Source organism: Lipotes vexillifer, unplaced genomic scaffold, assembly GCF_000442215.2.
Source record: "Lipotes vexillifer unplaced genomic scaffold, Lipotes_vexillifer_v1.1 scaffold121, whole genome shotgun sequence".
NCBI lineage: Eukaryota > Metazoa > Chordata > Mammalia > Artiodactyla > Lipotidae > Lipotes > Lipotes vexillifer.
In genome coordinates, this window is record NW_006773122.1 from 1,137,764 (window position 1) to 1,153,178 (window position 15,415).

Here is a 15,415-nt window from a genome sequence, read left to right on the forward strand (position 1 = left end):
GAAAGAGATGGAGGTCTGGGTCTTTCATCAAGGTTTGTCCTGCCCCAAGGGATTTTTCTGTTCTATCAGGTGAACAGAGGGTAAGACCCGGGCTTCAAATTGTTTCTAAAATCACTCTAATCCCAGACTCATGCACCCCCGCCGCCACATGCTTCCCCTGCCTCCCCCTTCACATGTGCATTCCATCTGCTAACCTAACAGAGCTATATCACAGAAAACCTTTCCTGCTCATGTGTTCACCGAGACACATCGACCCCCCTTTTGGACATCCCTCCTTCAGTGTGTTACTCAGACTTCATGCCGTTCTTCATACCATCTTCTACAGGTGTATCAGGCTTTAATCTTCATACACTTAGGTCTCCCCAATCCTGCCAACTCTCTTTTTCCATCATGTCCTGTGTATGGGGAGGTGTCAGGATGCTTCTCAAGTAATTTCTGTTAAAGGAAAAAGGAAGGGGCCCAGCACTCTCGTACCCTGCCTCTTTTGTTCCACTCTACCAGGCTGTCTTTGCAACTTCTAGAGAGTGATTCCATTTGTGGATTCTCTAGCATGTAGATCTAAAGTCAAGACTTTATATACCTACCATTGATCCCATTATTTTAAGTAGTTTCTCTACTATTAACATATTACATTACTAGGGTATATTTGTTACAATAAATGAACCAATGGTGATACATCATTATTAACTAAAGTCCACACTTTATTCAGATTTCTTTAGTTTTTATCTGATGTCCTTTTTCTGTTCCAGGATTCCACCTAGGATACTACATTATATCTAGCCATCATGTCTCCTTAGGCTCCTCTTGGCTGAAGCAGTTTCTCTGACTTTCCTTGTTTTCATAACCTCAACAGTTTTGAGAAGTACTGGTCAGGGATTTTGTGGAATGTCCCCCTGTTGAGATTTTCTTGACGTTTTTCTCCTGCTTAGACTGCAAAGGGAGGAAGACCACAGAGGTAAAGCACCATTTCATCATATTATATCAAGGGTTCATGCTATCAACATGACTTATCAGTGTTGATACTGACATTGGTCATCTGTCTAAGGTAGTGTTGGTCCATGTTTCTCCACCGTAAAGTTACTATTTCCCCATTTCTTTCCATACTATTCACTTTGGAAATCGCTAGGCATAGCATACACTTAAGGACTGAGAAGTTAGGCTCTCCATTTTTGAGGGCTGAGTATCTATTGATTTTTAAACTATTTGTTATTTGTTGCTCTAGGATTTAGACAATCTCTCTCTATCATAATTTCCTTCAGATTAATACTAACTTAATTCCAGTGATATATAGAAAATTTGCTCCACTCTGCCCACTTTTGTGCTACTATTTTATATATATTTTGTCTATGTATGTTAAATCCCAACAGTACAGTGTTATAATTGTTGCTTTATATAATTTTATGTCTTTTTGGCTGTGCCACGGGGCACGCGGGATCTTAGTTCTCCGACCAGGGATCGAACCCTTGCCCCCTATAGTGGAAGTGCTGAGTCTTAACCACTGAACCACCAGGGAAGTCCCTAAGTTTATGTCTTTTGAAGAAACTAAGAGAAGAAAGGATACACACAAATAATCTTAAAAAAAAACACCAAACATTTATCACTTCTGGTACTCTTCAGTTCTTCCTGTGGTTTCAAGTTACCACCTGATGTCACATCCTTACTCCCCTAGAACTTCTTTCTTTCTCCCTTCCTTTGCACTGTAAAATATATTATACCTCTACATGTTATAGGCCCAACACTTCAATCTTTAAAAACAGATTTATGGAGATATAGTTCATACACCACACAATTCACCCACTTAGAGTATACAATTCAATGGTTTTGGTGTATTTACAGACATGTGCAGCCATCTCCAGTCAATATCAGAACATTTTCATCACCTCAGAAAGACATTTGATATCCTTTAGCCATAACCCCCTTAACTCCTCATTTCCTCCTCCAACCCTAAGCAACCACTAGTCTACTCTTTGTCTCTGCAGAATTGTCTATTCTGGACAGTTCATATAAATTGAATCATGTGATATGTAGTCTTTTGTGACTGGCTTCATTTACTTAGCATGTTTTCAAGCTTCATCTATGTTGTGTTGTGTATTTCATTCTGTTTTATGGCCGAATAATATTCCATTACATAGATATACCACATTTTGCTTATTCATTCATCAGCTGGTGGACATTTAGGTGGTTTATACCTTTTAGTTATTGTGAAGTGCTTTGAGCATTTGTAATACAAGGTTTTACATGAACATATGTTTTCTTTACTCTTGGGTATATACATAGGAGTGGAGTTGTTGGGTCCTATGGTAACCCTATGTTTGGTCATTTGAGGAACTTGCAGAGTGTTTTCCAAAGTGGCTGCATCATTTTACATTCCCACCAGCAAGCAGTGCATGTTGTCTACAAGAAATTCACTTAAATATAAAGACACAGATTAAAAGATAATTCCTCCCTCCCATCCCTATGACATTGCTGTCATTCCTTTCACTTACCCATAGGCTGTAATCAACCAATATATTGCCATTATTATTTTGAACAAACTTATTATTTAGATCAATTAAGACTAATGAAAATAAAAAATTGTATTTTGCCTTAATTTATTCCTTCTCCAACACTCTTCCTTCCCTTATGGACATCTTGAGTTGCTTTTCTTTTCTTTTCTTTTTATAAAGTTATTTATTTTTGGCTGCGTTGGGTCATCATTGCTACGCGCCGGCTTTCTCTAGTTGTGGCGAGCTGGGGCTACTCTTTGTTGCGGTGCCCGTGTTTCTCACTGCCGTGGCTTCTCTTGTTGCGGAGCGAGGGCTCTAGGCGCACGGGCTTCAGTAGTTGTGGCTCATGGGCTCTAGACTGCAGGCTCAGTAGTTGTGGCGCACGGGCTTAGATGCTCTGCGGCATGTGGGATCTTCCCGGACCAGGGATCGGACCCGTGTCCCCTGCATTGCCAGGTGGATTCTTAACCACTGTGCCACCAGGGAAGTCCCGAGATCATTTTCCTTCTTTCTGGGAAGATATTTTAACCTTTCTTGAAAGACAGGTCTACTGGCAACACGTTCCCTCAAATTTTGTTTGAGAGAGCATTCCTCCTTAAACTTTTGAAGGGTCTAGTATCTTTTTTCTGACACCACTCCTGACGCCAAATGTGCAGGTTTTTTCTACACCAATTCTCCAACACCACTTTTATGTTTACCTGGCTAGCAGTTTGGCTGAGTTTTTTGTTTGCTGTAGCTGTAGATGTGAGAGGTAAAATTTCCTCCAGTGTCCTCATTTTTTTTTTTTTTTTTTTGTGGTACGCGGGCTCTCACTGTTGTGGCCTCTCCTGTTGTGGAGCACAGGCTCCAGACGCACAGGCTCAGCGGCCATGGCTCATGGGCCCAGCTGCTCCGCGGCATGTGGGATCTTCCCGGACCGGGGCACGAACCCGTGTCCCTTGCATCGGCAGGCGGACTCTCAACCACTGTGCCACCAGGGAAACCCAGTGTCCTTATTTTTGTCTCCTGTGTTAGCTTTAGTTTTCTCTAAACACTTCTGCTCAAATAGCATCTGAACTTTGCAGTTATTTTAGCTGTAACCCACTGTTATTATACAGGTTGATTGATGTGATGGTAAGATGTGGATGATGTGATGGTAAGATGTGGAGGGAGGGGAGCATTCTATAATCCTATGATTAGGCGCCAGTCTTTTAGTGAGGCTGTGATTTGAGGCTGTGACTTTTACAAGTGTTCTTAGCTTCTCCTGCCCCCCAGGTGAGACATGAAGGTTAAAGGGGGCCCGTGTTGGATATTTCTTTTCCTCCATGTCAAAGACTAGAGAGGGGCGGAGTGGAATATTTTCCTTCCCTCAAGTTAAAATAGTTTCTTTTGATGAAAGCCCCTTCTTAAAAATAGTTCTTCCCTTAGGCTCTGGTGAAAACAGTTTCTTTGGATGCAAGTCCTATCTTAAAAAGAACAGAATCCTCTGGGTATATTTCAAAATGGTTACATTTCTGCTCCCTCTGTCAGAGGCAGGAAGGAACTTTTTTCTGATCATTACCTGAAGAACTTGGCGGGGGGGGGGGGGGGGGGTTCCTGGAGATGACTCATGAAAGTGTGGAGGTCCCCCTAAGACTGAACCCTCAGAGTTTTTAACTCAGTCTACTTCACGCTGAGTCTCCAGCAATTCATCAGTTACATTCTAAGTGTTCCTACCTATACTGGCTCCTCTGGTGAGCTTGTTCCTAGTAACCTCTCAGTATCTTCCTTTTTCTCTAGTTTTCAGGGAAGGAGTTTGTCCTGTAACCTAAATTCTCTACAGGAAGTGAGAAGAATTGTTGATTTCCAACTTGTTCAGATTTTTTTTCCTGGTTGTGAAGATGATAGTGACAAATCCTAAGATTTTTCTGTCAGATAAGAAACCAGAAGTCTGCTCAGTTCATTTTACTTCATTCTTTTTTTCTCTCTGTTCTCAGATCATATCATCTCTAATGATCTATTTTCAAATTCACTCATTCTTCTGCCAACTTAAATCTACTGTTGATCCCCTACAGTGAATCTTTATTTCAGGTATTATACTTCTCAACTCCAGAATTCGTTTGGTTCTTTCAAATAATTTTATCTATTGACATTCTCTATTCATGAGCTACTTTCATGAACATAGTTTGCTTTAGCTTTTGAACATATTTATAATAGCTTTCTTTGGAGTGTTTGCCTTAAAAGTTTAACATTTGGGCCTCCTCAAAGGTAGTTTCTATTGCCACTGTTTTCCCTGTACAAGGGTTATACTATTCTGTTTCTTTGCATCTCTCATAGTTTTTGAGATACTATATTGTAGGAACTTTGGGTTCTGATACATCCCCTTCAGGGCTTGCGAATTTGCTGTTTTATTTTGTTAATTTTTTAAAGTAGCTTGCCTGGACTAATCTTGTGAAGTCTATTTTCCTCCACTGTGTATAGTCTCTGATGTTACTGCTCAGTTCCCCCATCTCCCACCCCAAGCCTGCCTTCTTAGAAGTCACCCCTGGGTCCAAATTATTGTAATGTTCAGCCAGTGATTGGTCAGAGGTGTGCCTAAGTTCCTTGAGCCAGTAAAGCTTCCACTCTCTGCTAATGGATCTGTGTGTGACTTAGAGAATTCTTTCAAGTCTGGCCTATGTTCAGTTAGTGACTATACCTTTCAAGTGCCTGCTCCAGTTGGTTTTGAGTGTGAAACCTAGATGTGTGCACAGCCTTCCAGACAGGGATAACTGTGATCTTCCAGGGCACTTTTTAAGCTATTTCTCTGGTTCCCTCTGTTAAACTTTTGGGTGGCCTGCTATTTCATTTGTTGCTACTTATTTTATGGAATAGAATTCTAATTGCTTGCCACTAAGATCTCTGTTTTCAACAATGTCTGAAGTCAAGCATTCCTCCACACTGTGTACTAAATAAAGTCAGGCCCCTCTGTGGAGCTCTGGAGCTTCTAGTCCTTCATCTTGCCTCCCTCCCTGGACAGATGTTTACACTATTGCATTGGAGCTGAGGAAGCTTCTTGGTTTCTTCTCTTGGCATGGAAACTCCTCCCTGTAAGTGGGATTTGGGAGGAGAAATGGAAGCCTGAGGTCTTTTTGATTTACTCCTCCCCGTATGGAACCTCTGCTCTATAAGTGGGAGTTGGGAAAATAGCCTGCTGTCCTTTCAGCTTTCGGTCCCCCATCACCCCCTGGCGTGGAACATTTGCCCTACAAACATAAAGCCTGGAGGGGGGTGGATCAGGGCCCCAGTATTCTTGGCCTACCTTGTCTTGGGTAGAGCTACTGTATAAGAAAGAGCTAGGCTGGGAACAGGAGCCCAAGTCTTCTCAGTTGGAGCTGACTAAAATGAGCTCCTGTAACATGGAGCTGGGGTGGGCAGATGAGACACTTTGAAGATATCAGACTTCAACAAGATCTTTCTTCTAAGTCACTTTATTTCACTGAAAGGTTTATCAGGTTGTCGATTCTCAAAACCTTTTAAATCGTTCTCAACTATTAGAAGTCTAGAAATCATTTTTTAAAAATTCTGTAGGGGGACTTCCCTGGTGGTGCAGTGGTTAAGAATCCGCCTGCCAATGCAGGGGACATGGGTTCGAGCCCTGGTCCAGGAAGATCCCACATGCCGCAGAGCAACTAAGCCCATGTGCCACAACTACTGAGCCTGCACTCTAGAGCCCATGAGCGACAACTACTGAGCCTGCGTGCCACAACTACTGAAGCCCACACACCTAGAGCCTGTGCTCCACAACAAGAGAAGCCACCGCAATGAGAAGCCTGTGCACCTCAACGAAGAGCAGCCCCCGCTCGCCACAACTAGAGAAAGCCCACGCGCAGCAACGAAGACCCAACGCAGCCAAAAATAAATAAACTAATTAATTAAAAAAATTCTGTAGGGCCCCAAATTTCTGGACTATTTGCTTTTATTTTGGCTTGTCAATCACTAATTTTTCCTGAGTTTATCTCTTTCTTGTAAAAGCTTGCCAAATGCAGCTAATATCAGTGAGCAAATATTACTAACACTCTGTTCTCTAATATCTTCTAGAGCTGTTAGCACAGTAGGTGTATGTAGAGGAGACAATTTTACCAATTGTTTTGCCAGTTTGTCATCATCTTTTCAGCCTTTGACATGTTTTCTCACTGCCCAAGTGCTAGGCCAATGTCACATATTTTATTTTCTGTTACACAGGCAATACACTTCTAGGACCAACCCCTAAATCAGTGACTTAATATAGGGGCAATGTAGGGCAGTGGTTCCAGGCTCATATCCTTGTGAGAATGAAACAGAATGATGCATGTGACACCCCGTCCCCCAAGTTCTTTCTATCTCCATCACAGCCCTGATTACAGTGAATCATTTCCCTGTCTATCTTTCTAATTAGAATTAAAGTTCCAGTTGTACCCTTGAAAAACATAAAAATAGTTAACATCTTATGAATACCGTACATATACTATCTTGTATAATCTTTGCAATAACCCAACAAATTAGGGCATTGTTATCTCTAATTCACAGAAGAGAAAATAAGGCTCAAAGTAGATCTAGAATCTAGAATCTGGCTGCCTGCAGAACGAGAGCTCTTACACCACCTCTTGTATGTTTTTCACCTGTGTACATAATTCTCTGTTAAAACTCACTTTAGGAGAAAATGAGGTTGCATTTAAAATTAATAAATAAAGGAGAAGTTGATTTCTAATGCCATGGATGTTTACATGGAAATTTACAGGGTATCTACCCCCCACCACTGAATGGATTTTATTTTTCTTAGTGAATAATTCTCTCTGAAAAAAGTCCCTATATTTCTGAACTGTAAAATCCTAATGAAAAGTATTTTTACTATTCTATCACAGGTGAATTAGGAAATGCCAAATAGAAATGGTGCATAGTACAACAAGCTTCCAATCATATTGTTAGACTGTGTAGTATTTATAGTTTTTATACTCAAACTTATGAAGTAATCCCGTGAAAATGAATAATAGTATGTATATTAATTTGCTAGGGCTGCCAAAAAAACATGCCACAGACTGGCTGGCTTAAAAAACAGAAATCTATTTTCTCACAGTATGGAGGTTAGAAGTCCAAGATCAAGGGGCAGGCAGGGTTGGTTTCCTCTGAGGCCACCCTCCTGCTGTCTCTTCACATGGCCTTTCCTCTCTGTACCTGTATCCCTGGTATCTTAACCTCTTCTTATAAGGACACCAGTCAGACTGATTAGGGCCCACCTAATGGCCTCATTTTAACTTAATTACTCTTTAAAGGCCCCATCTCCAAATACAGTCACATTATGAGACACTGGGGGTTAGGGCTTCAACATATGGATCTGGGGGGACAATAACAGTATATAAAAAGGGGTTGGGCTTCCCTGGTGGCACAGTGGTTGAGAGTCCGCCTGCCGATGCATGGGACATGGGCTCATGCCCTGGTCTGGGAAGATCCCACATGCCGCGGAGCGGCTGGGCCTGCGCGTCCGGAGAGTGTGCTCCTCAATGGGAGAGGCCACAACAGTGAGAGGCCCGTGTACCGCAAAAAAAACCACACACAAAAGAGGGGGTAATGTAGTCACCGAAAACAACTATTTAAATTGTACTGAGTGTTGTAAGAGGCCATGGCTACTTTCTTTTGCTCACTCTCATATGATATCTATCTCATATATACTTTATGTAAATAACAATACATTTACATACTCTTATCACTGATCAAGAAGTAGCAGGAAACTTTTATATACGCCAACAAACAACGGGAAAAAAGTTTATTTTATACTTTAGAATTCTTATTTAGGATGCCCTATATTTCGTTACAATTCATACTTTGTTAAAAGAAGAAAAAATAGGGAATTCCCTGGTGGTCAAGTGGTTAGGACTCTGCACTTTCACAGCCATGGCCTGGGTTCAGTCTCTGGTTGGGGAACGAAGATCCTGCAAGCTGTGCAGCACAGCCAAAAAAAAAAATTTTTTTTTAAATAATTAAAAAAAGAAAAAATAGTATTATTTAATGTGGAAAATAATTGGTAATGGCATTCTACATATATAGTACTTATTTTATATTCGTAATTGTTAGCTTCACGTAAGCAATTCCAATACCTATATGATTTACGTTATGTGGTGCATAATGTAATGTAGAACAGTTTGGAATATCATGCTTTCATGTTTTGCAGACTTTCCATATGTGACTTTCTAATTTTGTTTTGACTAGCCCACTTATTAATATTTCAAAAGTCTTCCACAGTAAGCATTTACTGTTTAACAAGGAGGTGTACTTTCTGTAATATCTTCTAGAAATACTTTGGCATCACATTTGAAATATGATTTCTACAGAAACATAGCTACATACTTTTCTAAATTTGTTGAATTAATAGGCTTCTTCTTAAGACTTCTTGATACATAATAAGGTTTGATTTCTAATGAAGGCTTTCTGTCACTGTAAGTTTTAGTTGAAGATATTCCCACATTAGTTTCTCTCTTAAGAAACTTTTTCTTTATGAGTCCTCTTATGGCGACAGAGGGCTGAGCTATGTCTGAAGGCTTTCCCACATTGATTGCATTCATAGGGTTTTTCTCCTGTGTGAGTTCTCTGCTGTATAATGAGGTCAGACTTCTCAGAAAAGGCTTTTTTACACTCATTACATTCATAAGGTTTCTCTCCAGTATGGATTTTCTTATGTCTAATAAGGCAGGACACTTCACTGAAAGCTCTCTCACACCTGGTACACACATAAGGTTTCTCTCCTGTGTGTATTCTCCGATGTACAAAGAGGTGTGACTTCATGCTGAAGGCTCTCCCACATTCATCACACACATAGGGTTTCTCCCCAATATGAGTCCTCTGCTGAATACTGAGGTGTGATTTTTGGAAAAAGGCTTTCCCACACTCATTACACTCATAGGGTTTCTCCCTAGTGTGAATTCTCTTATGTTCAATGAGGTGTGACTTATGGGAGAAAGCTTTTCGACATTCAGTACACTCATAAGGTTTCTCTAGAGTATGGATTCTCGATGTATAACAAGATTTGATTTCTTGCTGAAGCCTTTCCCACACCCAGTACATACAAAGGGCTTTTCTCCTGTATGAGTTCTCTTATGTATAATGAGGTCTGACTTCTGGAAGAAGGCTTTCCCACATTCACTACATTCATTCTTTCTTGCATATCTTCTGTTACCACTAAATAAGTCTAAATAGTTAAAACTTCTACCATACGAGTCATGCCTTTGGAGTCTTTGTTTTGAAGAAACAAAGGCTGTGCTCAGATGACATCTATTTTCAAGTGCATTACAATTGTTACGCTTTTCCTCCGTCACAGTTTTCTGGTCAATGAATGCAACATGCCTGAAAAGTGTTCCTTGGTTCTCTTGGTGCCTCTCCATGTGGTCATCAACTTGCCAGACTTTTTCTAGAAGGAAGCATAATAAACTATATGTCGGTGAATATTTCTGCTAATGTATTATGACTCATAGCTTTTTGCCCTATTGTGAGATTGAATCTTTACTTGCAGACCCAGTATCCATATCTAAAAGAAATACCAAGGCTAAATGGAATCTATACCCCTGAACTTAGCAGGAAAGCCACAACTTTTTAAAAAACTGTAGTAGTAGTAAAAGAACTAGATAATATGACAATGAACATAAATATATTTGACTATATGCTAACAAGACTTTGTAAACTGGGAAGAAAAATGGAAATAATGCCAAGAAGTAGTAAAAAGGAACAAAGAAGAACAGCTGTTACAGGGTCAATGGGAAGATCCCATCTAGGAGAAATAAAAGTGACTAGGGTAAAATGGTGATTAGAGGAAATAAAGGAAAGACTGGATGAGGAACAGAGAGATTTGAGCTAGTGTCTCATCAACTCATTGTTGGATTGCTGTAGTTTAATCTTCACTTGTCTCTTTGCTTCCAGGGTCTTTGAGCTCTTGTCTATTCATCCAGCAGCATGAAACTGATTTTATAAAACCATCAATTCTACTTGTAAACAGGAACACTTCTGTAGCCAGTATAATGGTAATTCATTCTTGTATAGGTGTGAGGGCGCAGGAATTCCTACGTCCAGTAAGAGGAAAATATGCCATAGGATAAGCCAAGCTTGCTTCAGGATTAGAGTCACTGCTAAATTCTGATTACTGAGTGTATCATATTATTCTATAATAGTTCATAGATACTGAATCAATCCTGACTTTTAAATGCTCTCCCTACCTTGCTCTCTACCTACCACAGTTGGAAAATGAATTGTCGTTAAGCACGTGGGCTCTGAATCCAGATTACAATCTTAGTTTCATCACTAATTAGATGTGTGGCACAGGTCAAGTTAATCTCGTTGGGCCTCAATTTCCCCTTCTATAAAAAAGGGTAATAATAGCACCTATCTTACAGGGTTTTGTGAGAATTAAAAGAGTCAATTGCTTTAAGTACTCAGAATACTGCCTAGCATGTAATGTTTCACTAGTTAGATATTATTATATTTATTATTATTGATCCTCAGACAACTATGTTCTTGCCACTTTCTGCTTTATATCATGTTTTACAAGCATCTGGATTCTATTAATGTAATCTTAAGCAGTAGATTTCTCACCCTGTATCTAAATTCCTATCAATCTTCATTTTCATCTATTGATATTTTATAAACTTCTGACAGTACCCGACTACTGTTACACTTATGCTACCTATATCCAGAGCAATAAAGGCACCCCTTGGCTCAGAATCGGACAATCCTACCGAGCTTCCTGGCCCAGTTCCCAACATGTAAGTCATCACTCTTTAAAGAAAGTGAGTAATTTTCTATTCTATATCTACCACTGGAACCCCAGAGGCTTCAACACATATCTTTTATCCCAGTAATACTGTGATTTATAATAAGAAATACATATTTCATCTTTGTCCCTGTCTCTGGCACAGAGCTCCAAAAACCCTTGTAATTTCCTAAGTGATGGGAGTCATAAAGGTGTCTTTTGTTACGTTAATAAGTGACTTATGGGAAGCATCTAAGGATCGGGACTGGTTGCCAGTGGAGCCAACCATGTGATTAGAGGGCTGGAACTTTCAGTTCCATGCCTCAACTTGCAGAGAGGGGAGAAGGGCTGGAGGCTGAAGTACTCACCAGTGGCCAATGATTTAATCAATCGTGCCTATGTAATGGAGTCTCCATAAAAACCCTAAAGGAAGGGGTTCAGAAAGTTCACAGGTTGGGGAACCAGAGTGCTTTCATGTACCACCATGCTGGGCCCCAAACTCCATGAGGCCAGAAGTTCCTTGAGTTTGAACTTCTGGCCTCCATACCTGTAAGACAATTAATTTCTGTTGTTTTAAGCCTAGTTTGTGGTAATTTTTAAATTGCAGCCCTGGGAAATTAATACAATGTTAAAAAAAAAAAGAGAGAGAGACACTATGACAACGCAAGGATGATGGTGGGTAGGCTAGAATGCTAGAGAAATGAAGATCAAAAACTCTAGGTCCAACCCCAGTGACTTTTTAGCAGAGATAGAAAAATCCATCTTAAAATTCACATGGAATCTCAAGGGACTCTGAGTAGTCAAACACTCCAAAAAAGGAACAAAGTTGGATAACTAACACTTCCCGATTTTAAAACATACTACAAAGCCACAGTGATCAAGACAGTGTGGTAATGACATAAAGACAGATAGACAGACCAAAGGAATAGAATAGAGAGCCCAGAAATAAACCCTCATGTATATGGTTAAATGATTTTCTACAAGAGTACCAAGATCATTCAATGGGGAAAGGACAGTCTTCAATAAATGGTGCTAGGAAAACTGGATACCTACATGCAAAAGAATGAAGTTGTATCCTTATCTTATGTCATATACAAAAATTAACTGAAAATGGAGCAAAGACTTAACGAGCTAAAATGATAAAACACTTATTTGGGACTTCCCTGGTGGTCCAGTAGTAAAGACTCTGCACTTCCACTGCAGGGGGTGCAGGTTAGATCCCTGACTGGGGAACTAATTTCCCACTTGACTGCAGAGTGGCCAAAAAAAAAAAAAAATGATAAAACACTTAGATGAAAATACAGAAAAAAGCCTCATGGAGTTGGATTTGGCAATGATTTCTTGGATATAACACCAAAAGCATAGGCAACAAAAGAAAAAATAGGTAAACTGGATTTCATCAAAATTAAAACCTTTTGTGTGTCAAAGGACACTATTAAGGGAAATTGCTGGACCAGGTGATAATTCTCTATTCTCTGTTTACATTTTTAAGGAATTCCCATGATATTTTCCACAGCTACTGCACAATTTTACATTCCCACAGAACGTGAGAAAATACTTGCAAATCATATATTTTGTAAAGGAGTAATATCCAGAATATATAAAGAAACAACCCAGTTTTAAAATCGGCAAAGAGGGGGGCTTCCCTGGTGGCACAGTGGTTAAGAATCCACCTGCCAGTGCAGGGGACATGGGTTCGAGCCCTGGTCCGGTAAGATCCCACATACCACGGAGCAACTAAGCCCGTGTACCACAACTACTGAGCCTGCGCTCTAGAGCCCACAAGCCACAACTACTGAAGCCCGTGCGCCTAGAGCCTGTGCTCCGCAACAAGAGAAGCCACCGCAATGAGAAGCCCATGCACCGCAAGGAAGAGTAGCCCCCACTCACCACAACTAAAGAAAACCTGCGCAGCAACAAAGACCCAGTGCAGCCAAAAATAAAATAAAATAAATACATTAAAATAAAATAAAATAGGCAAAGAACGTGAATGGACACTTCTTCAAAGAAGATATACAAATGGCCAATAAGCACATGAAAAGATGCTCAACATCACTAATCACTAGGGAAATGCAAATCAAAACCATAATGAGATACACTTCATACCAATTAGGATGACTATTTATTTAAAAAAATTAGAAAATAACAAGTGTTGGTGAGGATGTGGAGAAATTGGAACACTTGTGCATTGTGGTGGGAATGTAAAATTGTGCAGTAGCTGTGGAAAATATCATGGGAATTTCTTTAAAATGTAAATACAGAATTACCACATGATCCAGCAATTTTCCTTCTGAGTATATACCTGAAAGAATTGAAAGCAGGGACTCAAACAGATATTTGTACACCGATGTTCATAGAAGGAATATTCACAACAACTAAAAGGTAACAACTCAAATGTTCACTGGTAGATGAATGGATAAATAAAATGTGGTATATACTACAATGGAATATTATTCAGCCATAAAAAGGAATGACACTCTGACACATGCTACAATATAGATGAACTTTGAGATATTATGCTAAGTGAAATAAATCAGACACAAGAGGACAAATATTCTAAGATTCCACTTAAATGAGGTATCTAGAATTGTCAAATTTATAGCTATAGAAAGTAGAATAGTGGGTACCAGTGGCTGGGGAAAGGTGGAACAGAGTTATTGTTTAATGGTTTCAGTTTGTGATGATGAAAGAGTTCTAGAGATGGATGGTGGTAATGGTCTCACAACAATGTGAATGTACCTAATACCACTAAACTGTACACTTAAAAATGGTTAAAATGGTAAATTTTATGTTGTCTATATTTTGTCACAATTTTAAAAAAGAGAAAAATATCTTCTCAAGGTCCTAAATCAAGTTGATAGGGATCACAGGCAGAATACACCTGAAGGAGAAAATGTAACTCTCTAACAGCCGTGCAAAAAAAACCACATTAGTATGTGAAGGTGGTACACAGAAATGGTGTTCAGGTAGATATGAAACTTATGTTAACTGTCCCCAGTTATTTCCAAAGGTCCAAGGCCTTTAAGAAGAGAACCTGAAGTATATTTCTCAAAGGTGCCAGCCCTCATTAACCAACTGTGAACTTCATTTCATTCACTTCCATCCACACAACTCTTCACCTAACTCACTTGGGTATCTCCAACTTGAGATTTCTCTCTCCACCATCCATGGTTTTTCTCCTTGTTCCAATTTGTAGATCATAGCAGGCTTGGTGGTTTTATATCCTGTCAATGAGAAATGATAAGGGATTTGGACCTAGCTACTTGGGCTTCAGGTCCTTTGAACTCTCAGCTTCATCAGAGACTGCCTGATAAAGGTGCTCACCTGTACCTTAAAAAGAGGTTTTTTAAACAAACGTGTAGCCATATCTCCCCAAAGATTGTCAGTTGTCATCAACTGAGACTCAGAGCCACACTAGTAAAAGTATTTCAGAGGGCTGGCAATTTGGAGCAACTGAGAAAGGAAAAGCAGTCAACCAGGTGCATACCAATCAACACTAGGAAATGGTCCTCACCCACTGAGATGAGGCTGATATAGTTCTCCAGCATCACGTCCCGATACAGATCCCTCTGGGGAGGGTCCAGATACTGCCACTCCTCCTGGGTGAAATCCACAGCCACATCCTTGAATGTTACTGGTCTCTGTAACAACACATTCCTATTCCAACTAAAATGATCTATGATGCATAAAATGGAAAAAATGCATGGCAACTTGTTCCTAACCACGTTCATTAGTTGACAATGCTTCCCAAAATTTAGTCCCACTTCGTTTTTGGGGATACTACACTAAACTGGTCTCATTCTGTTTCTCCAGCACTGTGCTTTGATGCCTGTTTGTCTAGATTTATGTTCTATTTTGTGCATGACACAAAACTCATATTTGAAATACTTTATACTTGTGAAATAATTACCCATTAGGCCATTCATTTAATAATAAGTCATTAAACAAATATTTACTGAGTACCCACTACATGTCCAGAACTGACTGTCCTAAATGCAAAGGATCAAATATTGGAAGCTGATCCAAGTTGCCAATATGTCAAGCCATAGAAAAAAATGCTTAGTCAGTGTCAAAAGTTATACAATGAGGGCTTCCCTGGTGGCGCAGTGCTTGAGAGTCCGCCTGCCGATGCAGGAGACGCCGGTTCGTGCCCCGTTTCGGGAAGATCCCCCATGCCGCGGAGCGGCTGGGCCCGTGAGCCATGGCCGCTGAGCCTGCG

The 15,415-nt window shown here is 40.1% G+C and overlaps 1 protein-coding gene across 1 annotated transcript in view; it reads right to left on the reverse strand.

Moving 5' to 3' along the window:
* Positions 1 to 8,936: 8,936 nt before the first annotated feature.
* LOC103084750 (zinc finger protein 300-like) overlaps positions 8,937 to 15,415 on the reverse strand; it is an 8,641-nt gene continuing 2,162 nt past the window's right edge. The window contains 4 exon segments of the mRNA XM_082931514.1: positions 8,937 to 9,469; positions 9,472 to 9,864; positions 14,325 to 14,420; positions 14,711 to 14,837. Coding sequence (XP_082787640.1) covers positions 8,937 to 9,469; positions 9,472 to 9,864; positions 14,325 to 14,420; positions 14,711 to 14,837 — 1,149 coding nt within the window.